General features: G+C 43.2%; 3 protein-coding genes across 26 annotated transcripts in view; 1 reads left to right on the top strand and 2 right to left on the bottom strand.

Annotated features, from left to right (window-relative positions):
* The window catches only part of caska (calcium/calmodulin-dependent serine protein kinase a), a 213,291-nt gene that overhangs the window by 42,509 nt on the left and 149,214 nt on the right, over positions 1–21,568 (bottom strand). For all 23 annotated transcript variants that reach the window (XM_065014291.1, XM_065014211.1, XM_029639753.2 and 20 more), the window contains exon 6: positions 13,320–13,422. In XM_065014291.1, the coding sequence (XP_064870363.1) occupies positions 13,320–13,422 (103 nt within the window). The remainder of the gene's footprint in view (positions 1–13,319; positions 13,423–21,568) is intronic.
* rpl8 (ribosomal protein L8) overlaps positions 1–21,568 on the bottom strand; it is a 217,323-nt gene that overhangs the window by 84,991 nt on the left and 110,764 nt on the right. The gene's annotated exons all lie outside the window — the stretch shown is intronic.
* On the top strand, positions 16,852–20,824 carry gpr34b (G protein-coupled receptor 34b). Of its 2 annotated transcripts, XM_029641219.2 has the most exons (3): positions 16,852–17,453; positions 18,176–18,801; positions 18,937–20,824. In XM_029641219.2, the coding sequence occupies exons 1-3, from the start codon at positions 17,436–17,438 to the stop codon at positions 19,502–19,504; spliced, it is 1,212 nt and encodes a 403-aa protein (XP_029497079.1). In that variant the 5' UTR covers positions 16,852–17,435; the 3' UTR covers positions 19,505–20,824. The 2 variants fall into 2 exon arrangements, with proteins under 2 accessions (XP_029497079.1, XP_029496988.1); XM_029641128.2 differs by lacking the exon at positions 16,852–17,453 and having other exon boundaries at positions 17,461–18,801.

Raw genomic sequence — 21,568 nt, 5'->3', positions numbered from 1 at the left:
GAGAGGTTGAACAGACTAGTAATAGGGGTTGCAACAATGGCGGCGGATAATTTTAGAAAGAGAGGGTCCAGATTGTCCAGCCCGGCTGATTTGTACAGGTCCATTATTTGCAGCTCTTTCAGAACATCTGCCATCTGGATTTGGGTGAAGGAGATGCTGGGGAGGCTTGGGCAAGTTGCTGCGGGGGAGCTGTTGGGGTAGCCAGGAGGAAGGCATGGCCAGCCGTAGAGAAATGCTTGTTGAAATTCTCAATTAGCATGGATTTATCGGCGGTGACAGTGTTTCCTAGCTTTAGTGCTGTGGGCAGCTGGGAGGAGGTGCTCTTATTCTCCATGGACTTGACAGTGTCCCAGAACTTTTTGGAGTTAGAGCTACAGAATGCCACATTTCTGTTTGAAAAAGCTAGCCTTTGCTTTCCTAACTGACTGTGTGTATTGGTTCTGACTTCCCTGAAAAGTTGCATATCGTGGGGACTATTCGATGCTAGTGCAGTACGCCACAGGGTGTTTTTGTGCTGGTCGAGGGCAGTCAGGTCTGGAGTGAACCAAGGGCAAAATCTGTTCTTAGCTCTACATTTTATTGAAAGGGGCATGCTTATTTAAGATGGTGAGGAAATTACTTTTAACGAACAATTTGAGGAAGTCTCTTCCCACAAAAACCCACCCACAAAGCCACATGGGTATGCCTGGCCCACAAAAAAACTGATTGATCACATAACAATAACCAGGAAATGGAGGAGACTGCTCCTGGATGTCAGTCAAAAGAGGGGCCCGACATCGACTGACTATCACCCCGATAGGATAATACAGGATGAAGTTGGCAGTGAAGAGGAAGGTTGGCAGTTGGACGCAGGGGCGATTTGAGACGAGAAAAGTACAAAATAGCCAGATACGCCAGGAACGGGGAATACTGTATCTCAAATATTTTGAGTATTGGGAGAAAACATAGATGACAAGTGGTCAAGATGCAAGAATGCCATCACAAGAACTGGCGAAGAAGTACAAGGCCACAGGGAAGTTAGGAGAAAAGACAATCACAGGTACATTTTAGTCATTTAGCAGACGCTTTTAGCCAGAGCAACTTACAATTAGTGTATTCATCTTAAGATAGCTAAGTGAGACAACAAAACATCCCAATCGTATCAAGTACATTTTCCCTCAACAATGGATCTATGCAAAGTCAGTCTTAGTGGGAAAAGACAAGTGTCAGATGACACCTGGAAAAAAATAGAGGCAAGGAGGGAGACCAAACTCAACTGGGAAATGGATGACACCAAGAGAGGAAGTCTGCAGCAGGAATACAGACATAGAAATAAGTTGGTCAGAAAGAGGGAAAAGAAAGCACACAAGGAACAGCTTGCTAGCGAGGTGGAGGCAGCAGCCAAAGCAACAAAATTCCAAGGAGCTGTACAAGATCACCGGACAGCTGGCTGGGAAGAACAGGAGCCGAAGCCACCCCATTAGAGATAAACGGGAAACCCTCTTACCAAAAAATCCCAAGAAATGGAGTGCTGGAGATAACACTTTGAGGAAATTCCAAACAAGCCTCCACCTGACTTAACCACAGACATTGTGCCAGCAACAGCCCTGCAAACAACAATTATTTGCTAGGATGTCCCCAGAACATCACAAAAAGATCACCTAACCTGGTCAGGAAGTTATCAAAACACTTAGTTTAGAAAATCTAAATGAACTCAATCGGCAGGAGGTTTGTTTGCTGTGATTGAGTGGGGGGAAACAGCTGCGGGCAAGGTTCTGACAGATGGGTGTGTCTAGGTGTTGGCAAGGATTTCTTGCTGGCCACCCCCATTTCTTGAGGAGAAAGCAAAAAAAAACTAGGCCAAATCAGCAGGTGCAGTTCCCCTTTAAGTCAAGTAAGTCATGGACACATGAATGCGCACACACATGCTCACACACAGAATATCACTTCTTTTTTCTGAACAGAATGTCAATTCTACTGAATAGGAAAGAAGAAGTGGTCTTTCTTCTGGCTTCAGAAGCCACAAACTACCAAAGAAATTGGAACATCATTGATATTCATATTCTACTACAACTCTTTACTACGCTTCTGAGTGTGCGTTTTCAAGTTTTAAGTTATATGTCACATGCACACTGGAAGATGGTGCCGAAGAACATGGCTGACGTTCTACATTCTCCCAACCAATTGTGCAATTTTGTAAAAAAAAAAGTATTTGGTATAAGTTATTTTTTAACTTATTGTGTGCATAATGTTGCTGCTACCGTCTCTTAAAACCTCTTGCAGCTCCCCCCCTACTTTGTGCAATTTCCACCTGAAGACATACCCAAATCTAACAGCCTGTAGCTCAGGCACAGAACCAAGGATATGCATATTCTTGGTACCATTTGAAAGAAAACACTCTGAAGTTTGTGGAAATGTGAATTGAATGTAGGAGAATAACACACAATACATCTGGTTTAGATAAAACAATGAAAGAAACCATACGTTTTTTATTTTTGTATCATCATCTTTAAAATGAACAAGATAAAACAAACATTCAGATGGGGACAATTTCAGTGAAAAATATAAGAGGGCAACAGTACTCACACAAGTAGCCCAAATGTACCCAAGTGGCCAAATTGGTGAAGGTATACATTTTGAAACAAATAACTATATACAAAATACCAAAATGGTATTCTAACACGCCCCCCCCCAAAGAATTGAGAAAAAAAATGAAATATTTTTTTGTTTGTTGGAAAAAAAAAAAAAAAATTGATTAAAAAATATATGAAAAAATATATATATACATTTACAAAATAAAATGGGTAACTATTTACACACTTTCAATATTTGGAAGACCCTCAGTCCTCTATCAAATCAAATCTATTTATATAGCCCCAGCCTAAAACCCCAAACAGCAAGCAATGCAGGTGTAGAAGCAGGGTGGCTAGGAAAAACTCCCTAGAAAGGCAGAAACCTAGAGAGGAACCAGGCTCTGAGGGGTGGCCAGTCCTCTTCTGGCTGTGCCGGGTGGAGATCACAGTGGTTGTAGAGGGTGCAACAGGACAGCACCTCAAGAGTAAAAATGAACAGTTTAGGGTTCCATAGCCGAAGGCAGAACAGTTGAAACTTGAACAGCAGCAAGGCCAGGTGGACTGGGGACAGCAAGGAGTCGAGTCATCATGCCAGGTAGTCCTGACGCATGGTCCTCGCATGGTCCTCCTAAATTCACCCAGGACACCGGATAAGACTCCCATTCGGAGTCAGTGTCACTGTGAAAGAAAAAGTTCAGTTAGAATAGTTTCACATATGAGCCCTGTATCAACAGGTATAATAAACAGATATATATAGAGAGTTGAAGGTTGACAGTTGAATATATTATAATATTATTATTACCTGCTAGATCTACTGTCTCTTTTATATTATGACATTTCAGCTAGATCTACTGTCTCTATTATATTATGACAGACCAGCTAGATCTACTGCCTTTATTATATTACAACAGACCAGCTGTATCTACTGTCTCCATTTCACTTTGGCCATTGATGTGGTCCTGCCCTCTCCTCAACAGCCTCAAATAGGCTATTTCATGTGGGTTGGGGTGGGGCGGCAGACACACGCATCTCACATTTCATGACATTGCATGTTTATATATTGCTTCTAAATAAAATAAAATAAATCACAAATAATATTTTATATTATTAATTTCAAACAAGGGCATTAGCATGATAAGAACTTACCAGTCCAAAACGATGTCCTCTCCCGTTCAAAAAATATTCCTCCACAATCGCTAAATGAAGCGTCCTTCAACAATCTCTGTCTCACCTTCCCAATCAATTTATTCTAAAATTGTGTGTACATCTGTATAGCTAGACTTAGATTTAGCTTTCCCTGACTTAGTCGCCATAATGATTGATATATAAACAGCTGAATCTGCGCATTCACCAAACACTGCAGTGCGTAATATGCGTAGCTTCTTCCGGTATGAAACTTCAACAGCGAATGACTCACTTTACGCTGAAGCTTACTACATGGGTTGGTCTTGCAACACATAAACATGGCGTATTGCCGTTTAGCTCAACTCATTGGCTATCTACCCAGCTAGATTTCAAGACGATCAGTGGTCATTGGGTTAAAAGACAGTCAATCAATGAAACAGCGGGCAAATCATTGGTGCACAATGATGTCATGACTTGTCTTCAAATCGGTTTCTTTCAGTCAATACGCCCCGCGAAATGGCCCATCAGGTTTGATTGTGTTACAAACAAACCAGTTGATTGCAGTGAAACCAAACATGACTGGAAAAGTCATGTTCTGTGTGGATTATTTACCTGGAATGTGTCATCAAAAATGGAATGAGACGGAATTCACGACACAAGCGGTTCACATAATGTTTCGTGTTAGGCTATAAAAACAAATTTGATCAAATAAAAGATCATTCATTGTGTAACAATGAGCATTGGAATTGCAAACAGACGAAGATCATTAAAGGTAAACAATTTATTTTAATGCAGTTTGTGATTATGTTACGCCTGTGCTGTTTAAATGTTTTATTTTTTTATGGGGCTCTATGCTCAGATAATCGCATCGTATCCTTTCGCAGTAAATCCTTTTTTAGATCTGACAATGCAGTTGGATTAGCAAGATTCTAGGCTTTCGATACATGTGAGACACTTGTATTTTCATGAATGTTTAATATGACTATTTATGTAGCGATCACCGTATGTTGTGGAATTTCAGCCCGCTAGCGGGTTCCGTGCGCAGAGGGGTTGAGACCGACAATAACTTCTAGACATCAGAAAAGCGATCACTCACCGCGGACTGGAAGAAACTTTTTCCTTTAATGAGTCCGATGAGAAGGATATCCTGCTTTCCCTGGAACCGGACCAGATCCACACCTTTTCCGCGAATAAAAGACACCGGAAATGGGGACGCAGAGCAGGGACTTCTGAGAATCCGTAGAAAAGCGAGTAAACTCCCAATAGCTTCCATTCTTCTTGCTAACGTGCAATCGTTAGAAAATAAAATTGATGACCTACTATTAAGATTATCCTACCAACAGGACATTAAAAACATCTTATGTTTCCCCGAGACGTGGCTGAACAAAGAAACTGACAATATACAGTCGTGGCCAAAAATGTTGAGAATGACACAAATATTAATTTTCACAAAGTTTGCTGCTTCAGTGTCTTTTGATATTTTTGTCAGATGTTACTATGGAATACTGAAGTATAATTATAACCATTTCATAAGTGTCAAAGGCTTTTATTGACAATTTACATGAAGTTGATGCAAAGAGTGAATATTTGCAGTGTTGACCCTTCTTTTTCCAAGACTCCTGGAATCCGCCCTGGCATGCTGTCAATTAACTTCTGGGCCACAACCTGACTGATGGCAGCCCATTCTTGCATAATCAATGCTTGGAGTTTGTCAGAATTTGTGGGTTTTTGTTTGTCCACCGGCCTTGAGGATTGACCACAAGTCCTCAATGGGATTAAGGTCTGGGAAGTTTCCTGGCCATGGACCCAAAATATCGATGTTTTGTTCCCCGAGCCACTTAGTTATCAATTTTGCCTTATGGCAAGAGGCTCCATCATGCTGGAAAAGGCATTGTTCGTCACCAAACTGTTCATGGATGGTTGGGAGAAGTTGCTCTCTGAGGATGTGTTGGTACCATTCTTTATTCATGGCTGTGTTCTTAGGCAAAATTGTGAGTGAGCCCACTCCCTTGGCTGAGAAGCAACCCCACACATGAATGGTCTCAAGATACTTTACTGTTGGCATGACACAGGACTGATGGTAGCGCTCACCTTGTCTTTTCCGGTCAAGCTTTTTTTCCGAATGCCCCAAACAATCGGAAAGGAGATTCATCAGAGAAAATGACTTTACCCCAGTCCTCAGCCGTCCAATCCCATTTGCAGAATATCAGTCTGTCCCTGATGTTTTTCCTGGAGAGAAGTGGCTTCTTTGCTGCCCCTCTTCACACTGGGCCATCCTCCAAAAGTCTTTGCCTCACTGTGTGTGCAGATGCACTCACACCTGCCTGCTGCCATTCCTGAGCAAGCTCTGTACTGGTGGTGCCCCAATCCCGCAGCTGAATCACCTTTAGGAGACGGTCCTGGCGCTTGATGGACTTTCTTGGGCGCTCTGAAGCCTTCTTCACAACAATTGAACCGCTCTCCTTGAAGTTCTTGATGATCCGATAAATGGTTGATTTAGGTGCAATCTTACTGGCAGCAATATCCTGGCCTGTGGAGCCCTTTTAGTGCAAAGCAATGATGACGGCACGTGTTTCCTTGCAGGTAACCATGGTTGACAGAGGAAGAACAATGATTCCAAGCACCACCCTCCTTTTGAAGCTTCCAGTCTGTTATTTGAACTCAATCAGCATGACAGAGTGATCTTCAGCATTTTCCTCGTCAACACTCACACCTGTGTTAACAAGAGAACCACTTGATGTCAGCTGGTCCTTTTGTGGCAGGGCTGAAATGCAGTGGAAATGTTTTGGGGGGATTCAGTTCATTTGCATGGCAAAGAAGGACTTTGCAATTAATTGCAATTCATCTGATCACTCTTCATAACATTCTGGAGTATATGCAAATTGCCATCATATAATACTCATCTGTATTATTCGTATCCGTCTATTTACCGACACAAAGTGAAGCTGGCACTCTCAAACAAGACCGCTCTCAACCAACTCTATAAGGCCATAAGCAAAGAAGAAAATGCTCACCCAGAAGTGGTGTTCCTAGTTGCAGGGAACTTTGATGCAGGCAAACTTAAATCAGTTTTACCAAATTTTACCAGCATGTCACATGTGCAGGCAGGGAAAAATAATCCTAGTCCACCTTTACTCCACACACAGAGACGCATATAAAGCTGTCTCCCTCCCTCTGTAAAATTTGACCACAATTCTATCCTCCCGATTCCTGCTTACAAGCAAAAACTAAACCAGGAAGTACCAGTGACTCGCTCAAAACGGAAGTGGTTAGATGACGCGGATGCTACACTACAGGACTGTTTTGCTAGCACAGACTGGAATATGTTCTGGGATTCATCCAATGGCATTGAAGAACACACCACCTCAGTCATCGGCTTCATCAATAAGTGCATCGATGGCGTTGTCCCCATAGCTACTGTACATACATATCCCAACCAGAAGCCATGGATTACAGGCAACATCCTCATTGAGCTATAGGCAAGAGCTGCCGCTTTCAAGGAGTTGTAGTCTAGTCCGGACGCTTATAAGAAATCCCGCTATGCCCTCAGATGAACCATCAAACAAGCAAAGCGTCAATACAGGATTGAGATTGAATTCTACTACACCGGCTCTGACGTTCGTCGGATGTGGCAGGGCTTAAACTATTATGGACTACAAAGGGAAACCCAGACGTGAGCTGGCCAGTGATGCGAGCCTACCAGACGAGCTAAATGCCTTTTATGCTCGCTTCGAGGCAAGAAACACTGAAGCATGCACAAGAGCACCAGCTGTTCTGGATGACTATGTGATAACGCTCTTGGTAGCCGATGTGAACAAAACCTTTAAACAGGTCAACATTCACAAAGCCGCTGGGCCACATGGATTACCAGGACGTGTAATCAAAGCATGCGCGGACCAATGTCAGCGGGTCTTCACTGACATTTTCATCCTCTCCCTGACCGAGTCTGTAATACCTCCATGTTTCAAGCAGACCACCATAGTCCCTGTGCCCAAGAAAGTGAAGGTAACCTGCCTAAATGATTACCGCCCCGTGGCACTCACGTCGGTAGCAATGAAGTGCTTTGAAAGGCTGGTCATCAACAGCATCCTCCTGGACACCCTAGACCCACTCCAACAGATCCACAGATGACGCAATCTCAATCGCACTCCACACCGCCCTTTCTCACCTGGACAACATGTACACCTATGTGAGAATGCTGTTCATCGACTATAGCTCAGCATTCAACACCATAGTGCCCACAAAGCTCATCACTAAGCTAAGGACTCTGGGACTAAACACCACCCTCTGCAACTGGATCCTGGACTTCCTGATGGGCCGCCCCCAGGTGGTAAGAGTAGGCAACAACACGTCTGCCACGCTGATCCTTAACACTGGGGCTCCTCAGGGGTGTGTACTTAGTCCCCTCCTGTATTCCCTGTTCCCCCACGACTGCGTGGCCAAACACAATGCCATCATTAAGTTTGCTGACGCACAACAGTGGTAGGCCTGATCATCGACAATCATCGATGAGATGGCCTATAGGGAGGAGGTCAGAGAACAGGCAGTGTGGTGCCAGGACAACAACCTCTGCCTCAATGTGAGCAAGACAAATGAGCTGATCGTGGACTACAGGAAAATGCGGGCCGAACAGGCCCCCATTAACATCGATGGGGCTGTAGTGGAGTGGGTCGAGAGTTTCAAGTTCCTTGGTGTCCACATCACCAACGAACTATCATGGTCCAAACATACCAAGACAGTTGTTAAGAGGGCATGACAAAACCTTTTCCCCCTCAGGAGCCTGAAAAAAATTGCCATGGGTCATGAGATCCTCAAAAGCTGCACCATCGAGAGCATCCTGACCGGTTGCATTACCGCCTGGTATGGCAACTGCTCTGCATCTGACTGTAAGGTGCTACACGGGGTAATGCAAACGGCCCAGTACATCACTGAGGACAAGCTTGCTGCCATCCAGGACCTATATAATAGGCGGTGTCAGAGGAAAGACCGTAAAATTGTCAGAGACTCCAGTCACTGAAGTTATAGACTGTTTTCTCTGCTACCGCACGGCAAGCAGTACTGGAGCGCCTAGTCTAGGATCAAAAGGCTCCTCAACAGCTTCTACCCCCAAGCCATTAGACTGCTGAACAATTCATAAAAATCGCCACCGGACAATTTACATAGACACCCCCCCGTACACTGCTGCCTCTCGCTGTTTGTTTGTTACCTATGCAGTCACTTCGCCCCCACCTACAAGATCACCTCAACTAGCCTGTACCCCTGCACACTGACTCGTTATCACTGCCCCCTGTATATAGCCTCATTATTTATATTCTTAATGTGTAACTTTTTCTTATTACTTTTTATTTCAGCCTACTTGGTAAATATTTTCTTCTTGAACTGAGCTGTTGGTTAAGGACTTGTAAGTAAGCATTCCACGGTAAAGTCTACACTTGTATTCGGCGCATGTGGCAAATAAAGTTTGATTTGAAGTACAGTGAAATGCTTTACTTGCACCTCCCCCCCAAAAAAGGAGATAAGAAAGGAAGAATAAAGACAGTGTAAGTTATATACAGGGTGAGTACCAGTACCAAAGGTACAGTGTGCAAGGACACTGGAGTAGTTGAGGTAGATACAGTAGATACTAATAATTAAACAGGAATAATAGTGACCAGGAGCAGGATAAATAGATAGAAACAATTGTAAATGGCAATCAATAATCAATTAACAGCAGCGTAATGGTAGTAATACATCTAATCAATAATAATTTTAGCAGCAGTGTAGGTGTGAGGGGTTGTGTGCGTGTGGTGGTGTAAGCAGTGGTGGAAAAAGTACTCAATTGTCATACTTGAGTAAAAGTAAAGATACCTTAAAAGAAATTGACTCAAGCAAAAGTCATCCATTAAAATACTACTTGAGTAAAAGTATAAACTATTTGATTTTAAACCCTACTTAAGTATGAAAAGTAAATGTAATCACTAAAATCTACTTAAGTATCTAAAGTAAAAGTATAAATCATTTCAAACTCCTTCAAATTACAGACGGTAGGCAATTAAGGTCACAGTTATGAAAACATTAGGGACACTAAAGAAGCCTTTCTACTGACTCTGAAAAACACCAAAAGAAAGATGCCCAGGTTCCCTGCTCATCTTCGTGAACGTGCCTTAGGCATGCGAGGAGGCATGGGCAATAAATTGTGTCCAGGGCAATAAATTGTGTCCAGGGCAATAAATTGTGTCCAGGGCAATAAATTGCAATGTCCGTACTGTGAGACGCCTAAGATATCGCTACAGGGAGACAGGACGGACAGCTGATCATCCTCGCAGTGGAAGACCACGTGTACAACACCTGCACAGGATCGGTACATCCGAACATCACACCTGCGGGACAGGTACAGGATGGCAACAACAACTGCCCGAGTTACACCAGGAACGCACAATCCCTCCATCAGCGCTCAGACTGTACGCAATAGAATGAGACAGGATGGACTGAGGGCTTGTAGGCCTGTTATAAGGCAGATCCTCAACAGACATCACCGGCAACAACGTTGCCTATGGGCACAAACCCACTGTCGCTGGACCAGACAGGACTGGCAAAAAGTGCTCTTCACTGACGAGTCGCAGTTTTGTCTCATCAGGGGTGATGGTCGGATTCGCGTTTATCGTCAAAGGAATGAGCGTTACCCCGAGGCCTGTACTCTGGAGCGGGATCGATTTGGAGGTGGAGGGTCCTTCATGGTCCTTCATGGTCTGGGGCGGTGTGGCACAGCATCATCAGATTGAGCTTGTTGTCATTGCAGGCAATCTCAACGCTGTGCGTTACAGGGAAGATATCCTCCTCCCTCATGTGGTACCCCTCCTGCAGGCTCATCCTGACATGACCCTCGAGCATGACAATGCCACCAGCCATACTGCTCGTTCTGTGCGTGATTTCCTGCAAGACAGGAATGTCAGTGTTCTGCCATGGCCAGCGAAGAGCCGAATCTCAATCCCATTGAGCGCTTCTGGGACCTGTTGGATCGGAGGGTGAGGGCTAGGGCCATCCCCCCCAGAAATGTCTGGGAACTTGCAGGTGCCTTTGTGGAAGAGTGGGGTAACATCTCAGCAAGAACTGGCAAATCTGGTGAAGTCCATGAGGAGGAGATGCACTGCTGTACTTAATGCGGTGGCCACATCAGATACTGACTGTTACTTTTGATTTTGACCCCCCCCTTTGTTCAGGGACACATTATTCCATTTCTGTTAGTCACATGTCTGTGGAACTTGTTCAGTTTATGTCTCAGTTGTTGAATCTAATGTTCATACAAATATTTACACATGTTAAGTTTGATTAAAAAAGATGATGATGATTAAAAAAAGCATGTTTTTTTCTTTGTATTATATTTTACCAGATCTAATGTGTTATATTCTCCTACATTCATTTCTCATTTCCACAAATGTAAAAGTGTTTCCTTTCAAATGGTATCAAGAATATGCATATCCTTGCATTATGTCCTGAGCTACAGGCAGTTAGATTTGGGTATGTTATTTTAGGTGAAAATTGAAACAAAGGGTCCGATCCTTTTAAGCAACCCAGACGGAATGGTTTTCTTGTTTTTTAAATTGATGGATAGTCAGAGGCACACTTCAACAGTGAAACTTAATCTACAATCGGAGCATTTGTGTTTAGTGAGTCTGCCAGATCAGAGGCAGTAGGGATGACCAGGGATGTTCTCTTGACAAGTGTGTGAATTGTACTATTTTGTGTGTGAATTGTACCATTTTCCTGTCCTGCATACTGGGTGTAAGCATGTGGTAATTAGTAATGAGTCTGTGAGTGAGGGTGTGTGTATGTGAGTAGGTGTGTGTGCGTGTGAGTAAGAGTGGCAGTGAGTGGGTAGAGCCTGTGGATGGGCATAGAGTCCGTGTGGATAGTCTGTGGGAGAGGGAGAGCAGTAGTTATTAGCCATTTAACAGCCTTATGGCCAGGGGATAGAAGTTGTTTAGGAGTCTGTTGGACTGAGCCTTGATGCACCGGTACTGCCTGCTGGACGGGAACATGGTGAACAGTCTTGGGTGCCTGGAGTCTTTGGCAATTTTTTTGTGTGTGCTAACATGATTGACCAGACACAGTCAGGTCTAAATCCTATTTTAAGGTCAGGCCACGTACACAGGTGTGTAGTTTCAACGTCCTGTTAAAACACACGTGTCAGCATTGTTGGTTAAGGGCTTGTAAGTAAGCATTTCACTGTAAGGTCTAGGGAACCTGTTGTATTTGGCTCATGTGAAAAATACAATTTGATTTGTTAGTAAGAGGAAATTTGATTATTGGGTCAAACCAATGTGTGACGAAAGCTGATGGCTGATGTGTCAAAAACATGAGTAATGCATTACAATGCATCAGGGATGAAGATAAATATATTTTCCTCCCTGATTCAGGCACCGGGGAGCATAGTTTGTTGGTTTATCTTGTCTGCTGTGAAAACACTCATTCAAATGAAATGTTAACCTAACAATTCATTCATACATCTGGTACACTACATGTGGCGTTACCCTTGGAGCGACTGAACACACTGATTACGCATGTGTTTCTCTGTTGCTCATTAAGAACAACTTGATTTAAAGTCTTGGTGTGGTTCAATGTGGCAGTTACTGATATCTGTCCCCCATGAGACACCATAGGAACAAAGCCAGTATTACTTCCTCAAAATATTCTGAATGAATCTAATTTAAGAAATCTTGTAATTCATTTTAACGTTTTCGCCAAGGAGGTTTAAGTCATGCAATTGTACATCTAGCTAAGGTGTTTGGTGCAGTATTTCTCAACGAAAAAATGTGAGACCTGTTGTCTTACGTAAACAAAGTCTGATCCTCTGCGCTGATGGGCAGGTTTGTCTCACTGTCTGTGTGTTCTGCGGTAGGATTGGATACAGCGCAACAACTGCAGCTGTGTATCCTGTGTTAGTGGGTAAGAGAGCATTGTCGAAATCAAAATCAAACCTTCAAGTCATGACAAACTCACTTACAAAAGACAGTTTTGGGGGGAAAAACTGACTTTATGAACAAAATTAACCTATTTACACTACAGTAAATGTTGACACTAGAATAAATGTTTCTGACTAATAACATTGCCACATAGAAAACAGCCTATCAAATCAGTTGTTTATTGCCTTCAGTTGCACTTTAAGGGGATAGTTGACCCCAGAAATCTAAGTCTGTCCAATTAAATGGTGCCAATCTTTCCCAATTATTTGATTGTATTATTAATTAACTATATGAATGTACAAATAGCAGAAACAAGCTGATTGCAGGTACTAGTTACAAGTACCGACTACAGTACGTTGATAAAAGTTGTGTCCTTCCTGTGTGAGAGAGCAAAGTGAGAAGAGAGCGGCTACGCTCCAATAGCCATACTAGCATACCACATGGAATGAAGCAGAATGTACTGGCCATGCATTCTAAATGGTATACTAGTGTAGATATTGGAACATTAACTAGATATAGCCTCTTTTCCAATATCCATAGTAGGATAACCATGTAGAATGCATGGCCGGTACATTCTGCTTCGTTCCATGTGGTATTTTAGTATGGATATTGGACGGAGCCTGACAGCCAGTCCCAATTCAGATCTGCAAACATCTGAGTGATGCACAGGGACATTCCCAGCATGCAATGTGTTGTGTACCTCCAGCCACCAGTCCTGACTCTCCCAGTTGGATGGCCACGCCGAACCCTCCCAGCTTCACTGGAGCGCTGTTCTCTTTAGACGCCAGGAGGACACAGTGGGGCTGGAGGGCAAATGGAAAGAAAGAAAGAGTGGAGAAGAGAGAGAGAGAGAACAATATATTACATTTTTGATGAAATAGCCAGTATGATATTTAAACTGCATCCAATGGCTTATCATAGTGATCTACGCTTCATTATTGGCAATAGGTTCAGTACACATCATTGCATTCTGTATCAGAAAGTAGGCTGGCCCTCGCTTAAGTCTCGCAGATCATGCACGGCTCTCTTTTTGGTTCATAAAGCCCAATTGTGCAAACTTCCGCCATATTTGACTTTACTTTAAAATTACAGACATACGAGCCACCAGACCTGATCACAGGGATGGCTATAACTCTAGAGGTCCTGTTGACCACTACAGAATTAGGGAAATCGCTCCGTAAATGGAATGATCTACAGATGCTCTGGCGCCTCAAAGGGCAGTTCAAGTTGTTAATGAAGGACCTCATTGTTGAAGAATGTGTTTGTTCTGAAACGGCTTGTAGTATGGTATGTTTGTATTGTGCTGCATGTTGTACATTTTTTATACATTGTGTTCATGAAGGGTTCTCTTGAAAAAGAGGCCTTGGTCAAATAAAATAAGTAATTGTTCACACAATCCCGAAAATTGCCGTTGACTTCACAATGACGCTTAAAGACACACATAGCGACCTCAGAAGGATGTTCTATTTTAAACCATTAAAGGAGACACCCACCAATAAAATATAATCTAAATACAAGACACACCCTCACACCCACCCTGAAACCCAGAAGTATCCCACTACAGTGGAAAGTCAGACATAATATTGTACATCGGGAAGCAAAGAAAAAAGTTTGAGCAAATGAGAAGCTGTCTAGGTATAGGATCTAGGTATAGGATCTAGGTATAGGATCTAGGTATAGGATCTAGGCATAGGATCTAGGTATAGGATCTAGGTATAGGATCTAGGCATAGGATCTAGGTATAGGATCTAGGTATAGGATCTAGGCATAGGATCTAGGTATAGGATCAGGTATAGGATCTAGGATCTAGGTATAGGATCTAGGTATAGGATCTAGGTATAGGATCTAGGTATAGGATCTAGGATCTAGGTATAGGATCTAGGTATAGGATCTAGGGGAGGTAGGTATAGGATCTAGGTATAGGATCTAGGTATAGGCATAGGATCTAGGTATAGGATCTAGGTATAGGATATAGGCATAGGATCTAGGCATAGGATCTAGGTATAGGATCTAGGTATAGGATCTAGGTATAGGATCTAGGTATAGGATCTAGGTATAGGATCTAGGCATAGGATCTAGGTATAGGATCTAGGTATAGGATCTAGGTATAGGATCTAGGTATAGGATCTAGGTATAGGATCTAGGTATAGGATCTAGGTATAGGATCTAGGTATAGGATCTAGGTATAGGATCTAGGTATAGGATCTAGGTATAGGATCTAGGTATAGGATCTAGGTATAGGATCTAGGTATAGGATCTAGGTATAGGATCTAGGTATAGGATCTAGGTATAGGATCTAGGTATAGGATCTAGGTATAGGATCTAGGTATAGGATCTAGGTATAGGATCTAGGTATAGGATCTAGCTAAGAATTCCATCAGCTCTTGTCAAGCTGTAAGCGCAATCTGCAAGTGTATCTGTAGGGTTAACATTTTACTTCCAATAAAATAGGCTCTTTTAATATGAGCATATTAAAACAACAACATAATCATAAACACTGCAAAACACCCTGGTAAATCCATTATCCCTCCACCCTGTGTCTGACAGACTACTGACTCCTGTGCTGTTCTGTGGTGTGTGTGTGTGTGTGGGTGTTTGGCTACCTAACTAAATCCTTTGAGTATGTACACTACATGACCAGAAGTATGTGGACAACTGCTGTTCGTGTGGGGACCTGCTTCCATTCAGCCACGAGCATTAGTGAGGTCGGGCACTGATGTTGGGCGATTAGGCCTGGCTCGCAGTCGGTGTTCCAATTCATCCCAAAGGTGTTCGATGGGGTTGAGCTCAGGGCTCTGTGCAGGCCAGTCAAGTTCTTCCACACCGATCTCGAAAATGCCAGCCTTCCTTTGTGCACAGGGGCATTATCATGCAGAAACAGGAAAGGGCCTTCTACAAACTGTTGCCACAAAGTTGGAAGCACAGAATCGTCTAGAATGTCATTGTATGCTGTAGTGTTAAGATTTCCCTCCACTGGAACTAAGGCCCAGGCCAGGCTCCAACCATTATTCCACCTCCACCAAACTTTACAGTTTGCACTATGCATTGGGGCAGGTAGCGTTCCCCTGGCATCCACCAAACTTGAATTCGTCAGTCAGGATCTGCCAAATGGTGAAGCGTGATTTATCACTCCAGAGAGCGCGTTTCCACTGTTCCAATGGCGGCGAGCTTTACACCACTCCAGCCAACGCTTGGCATTGCGCATGGTGATCTTAGGCTTGTGTGAGGCTGCTCGGCCATGGAAACCCATTTAATGACACAGTTCTTCTTGCTTCCAGATGCAGTTTGGAACTCAGTCAGTGTTGCAACCAAGGGATGACGATTTTTACGCGCTACGTTCTTCAGCGCTCAGTGGTCCCTTTCTGTGAGTTTGTGTGGCCTACCACTTCGCGGCTGAGCCGTTGTTGCTCCTAGACGTTTCCACTTCACAATAACAGAATTTACGGTTGACCGGGACAGCTCTAGCGGGGCAGAAATTTGACAAACTGACTTGTTGGAAAGGTGGCATCCTATAACTGTGCAATTGTTGAAAGTCACTGAACTCTTCGGTAAGGCCATTCTACTGCCAATGTTTGTCTATGGAGACTGCGTGGCTGTGTGCTCGATTTTATACACCTGTCAGCAACATGGGGGGAAGAACAGATTTCCCTCTACTTCTCAAATTAGGGGTGTCCACATACTTTTGTATATATAGTGTATGTGTGTGTGTGTGTCTAATTTACTATGGTCTGAGTAGGGCTACAGCCATGAAAACATCATTACAGAAACCTACACATCAAAGACAGTTTGAAGACTTGCTCCAATGAATCGCTGACACATACATGTGTAAATCTGTTAACAAGAGTTGTACATGACGCCACCACCACAGACTCTTGTATTTTTCTCTTTAAAAGACAAGTTCCTGTCTCATTCTGAACACATTCTGAAGTTACTTTTGTCTCCATCTATTACTAGTTTTCAGTTTTTCCCAAAATGCTGGGTTGGGCCAAGGGTTAGGCGAAGATAGTTCTCCTGAGTGGTAAATTCAAATCAGGTTGAAGCTTGAACCATAGTGGCTACAGATTTTTTTTTTTGACAACCTAATAAAAACGAGAAAGCCTGTACGTGGGTCAACCGCTGTCCTATTTAAGTAACATGTATACTTCAGGTATGCTATATAATCAGTGTATACATTTTATAAATTGTGTTTATACATAGGGTGTCTATGCTCTGTGGTCCTAGCGGTTGCTCTAGCATGTGTCATCAGCAGTGGGCTGGGCCCTGCCCTGTGTGTGTGTGTGTATGTGTGTGTGTGTGTGTGTGTGTGAGCAAAAGTGAGCGCGCGCTCTGCTCTGTATCTCGGTCTCTGTGGTTTAAAGCTGTAGTCAACCCCCCCCCCTTTTTCCTTGAAGTTTTCTCAGTTAAGACTCTGTACTTTGGCATTTCACAGCTTTCGAGAGTAGATCGCAGCTGAAGGGAATGCAGAGAAGGAGAGGAAATAGAGAGAAAGTGAGAGAGGAAGAGGGGAGAGAGATTCTGGGGATCCTGAGGCTTTTACGACCTGTTAGTCACAGTTCTCCAGAGAATAGTTGAAGTCGTAGAAAGGCAGATACTGAGAACCTAGAGACCTGGAACCTTCATCTACAGGCATCTATTTAGGGCAGCTCCAACTTTCTATGAAACGGGGAGAAAAGCTGGAGCAAAACAGACTGGATTAAGAAAATACAATTAATGCTAAAAACAGAACTACAAATCTGAAAGAGAGGGAGAGAATGTGCCACACATGAATGTGCCACACAAGCACATTCACAAAGAGTGAAGAGAAACAACATCTACAATGGTCACAATTCACTGGGTGAGTACAGTGTGTATTCAATGAAAAGCTGTTTCCAGATTAAGGGTAAGGCAAAATCATTTTATGTGCTGTGAGTGATTGTGTTGTGAATTCTTGTGTTGCCATTTTTGTTTCAAACCGAACGCATTGATTATGTAAATTCTAAATCATATTCTCACAGTGCAAAAACAATTATTTCCATATACTGGATAGAGTCCTGAGTGATGGAATTACAAAATATCACCCGCAACATTTCCAATCAAGGTTTAACTGGCAGGTCTCTGAAGTATTTTGCAAAGGGGAAAAGTATCACTGAGTTAATTTGAAAAGTAAAGTCAAATCTGTTATTCCCTGCATGTTCCTCTATAAGGTAGGCCAGGTAGTGTAGTCTGTAGTTGTTTGTCAGGTGGTCAATCAGCTGGCCAGAGATTTGTACAGGACCTGAGTAATGTACAGTATAATTAATTATTAGTGGATTAGGTGCTGATCTGGACCTAAATCATCCAGCTTGGCCTCCTGCCATCAAAACAGACCAGAACTAATTAGAGCGAATAACTTTCCCAAGAGAACATTCTGTAAGAACCAAGAAACACTTTTGGTTGATTAAGGAAGTAGATAAAAAAAAAAAACGAGCTTGTGCGCTATATGGAATGTGTCTGACTTTATTATGATGGTTTATGATTCGAGGAAGTAGACAGTTTTTGGATGAAATGTTATTTTCCCTGACTTTCTCCCCTATGCAGGACTCAGGATTGAAGAGGGAAACCGATGCTATGACAACCAACTTCCCTACCAACGTCACATTCTTTCCCTTTCCCAAGTCCTCCCACTCACTCATCGCCACGGAGACTACCTTCAAGAACCTCTTGACCGCCACAACCCCTGACCCCAGGGAACACTGTCAACTTGACGACAGCTCCCTTCAGATCCCTCTAGCAGTCCTCTACTCTGTCCTATTCGTCTTGGGCCTGGCCGGCAACATACTGGCTCTCTGGGTCTTTCTATACGTCCACTCCAAGAAGAACTCTGTCCGAGTATTCCTCATCAACGTAGCGTTAGCCGACCTGCTACTGGTCATCTGTCTCCCATTCAGAGTCCTCTACCACAGTAAAGGGAACCACTGGGACATGGGCCCCACCCTCTGTAAGGTCGTGGGAAACCTCTTTTATATGAACATGTATATCAGTATCACCTTATTAGGGTTGATCAGTGTGGATCGCTATCTGAAGATCCAGCGTAGCGTCGTGGGGCAGTATCGCCTCAAGGCCACCAGATGGAGCTCCACCGTCTGTGGGACCATCTGGATCCTGGCCCTCGCCTCCGTCATACCCATGATCCTCCTCTCCGAGGGCAACGAGGAGTTGAACAAGTGGGTTTTATTTTTCAAGAAAAATGAATTTACAAATTTTTCGAGGAGAACTTTGTTGATATGCTTTATTTGAGTAGGGTCCAACATTTTGAACAATTACACTAATAGTAATTTTATTTTCTCCCAATCCCCCAGGTGTTTCCAGTATAAACAGCGAAAGCATGCGCAGGGGAAGGCCTATTTCAACCTCTTCCTGGTTGCTGTGTTCTGGTTTGTGTTTGTCTGCCTTGTGGTGTCTTATGGGAAAATTGCACTCAAACTGCTGAGGGCGTCGAGAGATAAACCGGACCTCCCCAACGCGACCCGCTACAACCGTACTGCCAGGAAGTCCTTCTTCGTCCTCTTTCTGTTTACCATCTGCTTCGTACCCTATCACATGGTTCGGGTGTTCTACGTGGTCTCCCAGATCAGCGAAACTTCCTGCTTCTGGAGGGGTGTGGTAGACCAAGCCAACGAAGTGGTGTTGCTACTCTCTGCCCTCAACAGTTGCCTAGACCCCGTGATGTACTTCCTGTTGTCGGAGTCCGTGAGGAAAGAGACACTCCGATTGGTCAATAACATATTCCGACTGAGTGACTCGGGTGGCAGTGGGAGTGGCTCCAGTGTGGATTGTGGGAGGAGTCTTGAGGAGCAGCCAACCGTTAGTTTCATCAGTAATCTGAGGAGAAAAATAACTGTCCAGCCCTCCCTCCTTCAGATATAAATAAGATGGAAGTTGTCACTAGACACTGATCCGAGGTCAGTTTTGGACTTTGTTGGGCCACAAAATAGCAGCAAAGTCCATCCTCCTTCAGGTATCAGGACCAGCCAGCATAAGCCATTTTGTGCCAAGAACAACTTGAAGAGGGACAGTCCGGGAGAGCATGAACACGACTCCATGGAGCATTAACTATTAGAGTCTTTATCATAAAGGAAGCATTAGCATCCAGTCAGATGACAGTTTTTGCAGGGTATATGTCATGTTAAAGGACTGCACAGACATTGAGAGGACCATACAGACACCACAGTGACATTACTGAGAGCATAATGGGACTTTTATAAATGAGGAAATTGAATCACTTGGTCATGACATGCTGGTGGAAAACAACAAAGACAATACCCAATCTCACTTATAAAAGGCATGAAGACACGCTATGCTAAAATAAAATATGTGGGACTATGATGACAAAACATCAAATATTACTATTCATTGTGAAGAGGCTACTGGATGGTTGTTGAGTGGTTTTGTAACAGCTTTTTGCCTGTTTTAATGTTTCATATATTGCCTGTAACAGATACATTTTGAGACATTAGAAACTATATTGAATAATTAACATGAAAAAATGAATAAACTGAACAATGTAATGAAAATGGCATTGTTGTTATACTACTGGTATACTGTACATATTGCAACATTGGGCCTTGGTTGGCCCTCAGTAAAAACCAAAGCATCGATTTGTCATATACTCATATGAATGGATTTATAAAGACTTGTTACATCAGACAATGCGAATGACAGACTACAACAAGTAGACACTCAAAGTGCTGAATAGCAATATCCCAAGTTCAGGCAGGTCTATGGACAGGGAAGAGTACAACAACCTCTGTATGAGGCCACTATAAGGCGCCCTCCACTTTATTATTCATTAAGGTGGAGTGTGTAGCGATGGTATTACCAACGATGATAAGAAGATGTAAAGTCTTTGACCACAGTAAGACAGATTGTGTTCTTTGCCCACAGTAACATAGGATGCATGAGAGAGAGAGAGAGAGAGAGAGAGAGAGAATGCTATAGTGGTTCCTCATTATATCATTATTTTATTAACTAAATGTGTTTCTTTGTTTTTTAGACTGTACAGTCTACAATACATACTGTAGTAAACATGGGAAAGTGTCTAATTCCTTACATAAGGGAGAGCAGGCCATGTCTGTACTACAGAATGCAGGGCACGCAGGAGACCGGTGTAATTTCATAGTTGTGATGTCTTCACTATTATTCTACAATGTTGAAAATAGTACAAATAAAGAAAAATCCTGGAATGAGTAGGTGTGTCCAAACTTTTGACTGGTACTTGCTTAATTAATTTGATTAATATTATGGTGTTTCTATTCCATGAAAAATCCTCTGGGTTTCTGTTAGGATGGAACAGAAAATATGGCGCTGTACAACGTGAGGCTCATAAATTCAGAGCATTGTCAATTTGTAAATTCAGACCGTTTCGCTCTCGGAGCGCACACTGGACGTTCGAGCTGAGGAGTAGGGTTGATTTGAGCGTTCTGGCCTTACAACGGCAGTCAAGCACCCAAGCTTGGCTAGCTACTTCCAGACACAAATGAGACCACTCTGACCATTTTACTCGGCCTAGCAGAGCTGGTAAGGCAGTTTTTGTGTTAACCTCTTCAACCTATGGGGGCGCTATGTCATTATTGGATAAAAAAACGTGCCCGTTTTAAGCGTAATATTTTGTCACGAAAAGATGCTCGACTATGCATATAATTGGCAGCTTTGGAAAGAAAACACTCTGACGTTTCCAAAACTGCAAAGATATTATCTGCGTGTGCCCCAGAACTGATGCTACAGGCGAAACCAAGATGAAACTTCAAACAGGAAATGAGCAGGATTTTTGACGCTCTGTTTTTTGTTGTCTCCTTATATGGCTGTGAAAGTGCCACGAATTAGCCTGCCCTTTCTATCGTTTCTCCAAGTTGTAGGCAGCATTGTGACGTATTTGTAGGCATATCATTGGAAGATTGGCCATAAGAGACTACATTTACCAGGGGTCCGCCC

This window comes from Oncorhynchus nerka, linkage group LG1 (assembly GCF_034236695.1).
Source record: "Oncorhynchus nerka isolate Pitt River linkage group LG1, Oner_Uvic_2.0, whole genome shotgun sequence".
NCBI lineage: Eukaryota > Metazoa > Chordata > Actinopteri > Salmoniformes > Salmonidae > Oncorhynchus > Oncorhynchus nerka.
This window is presented reverse-complemented; position numbering and strand designations above follow the sequence as displayed.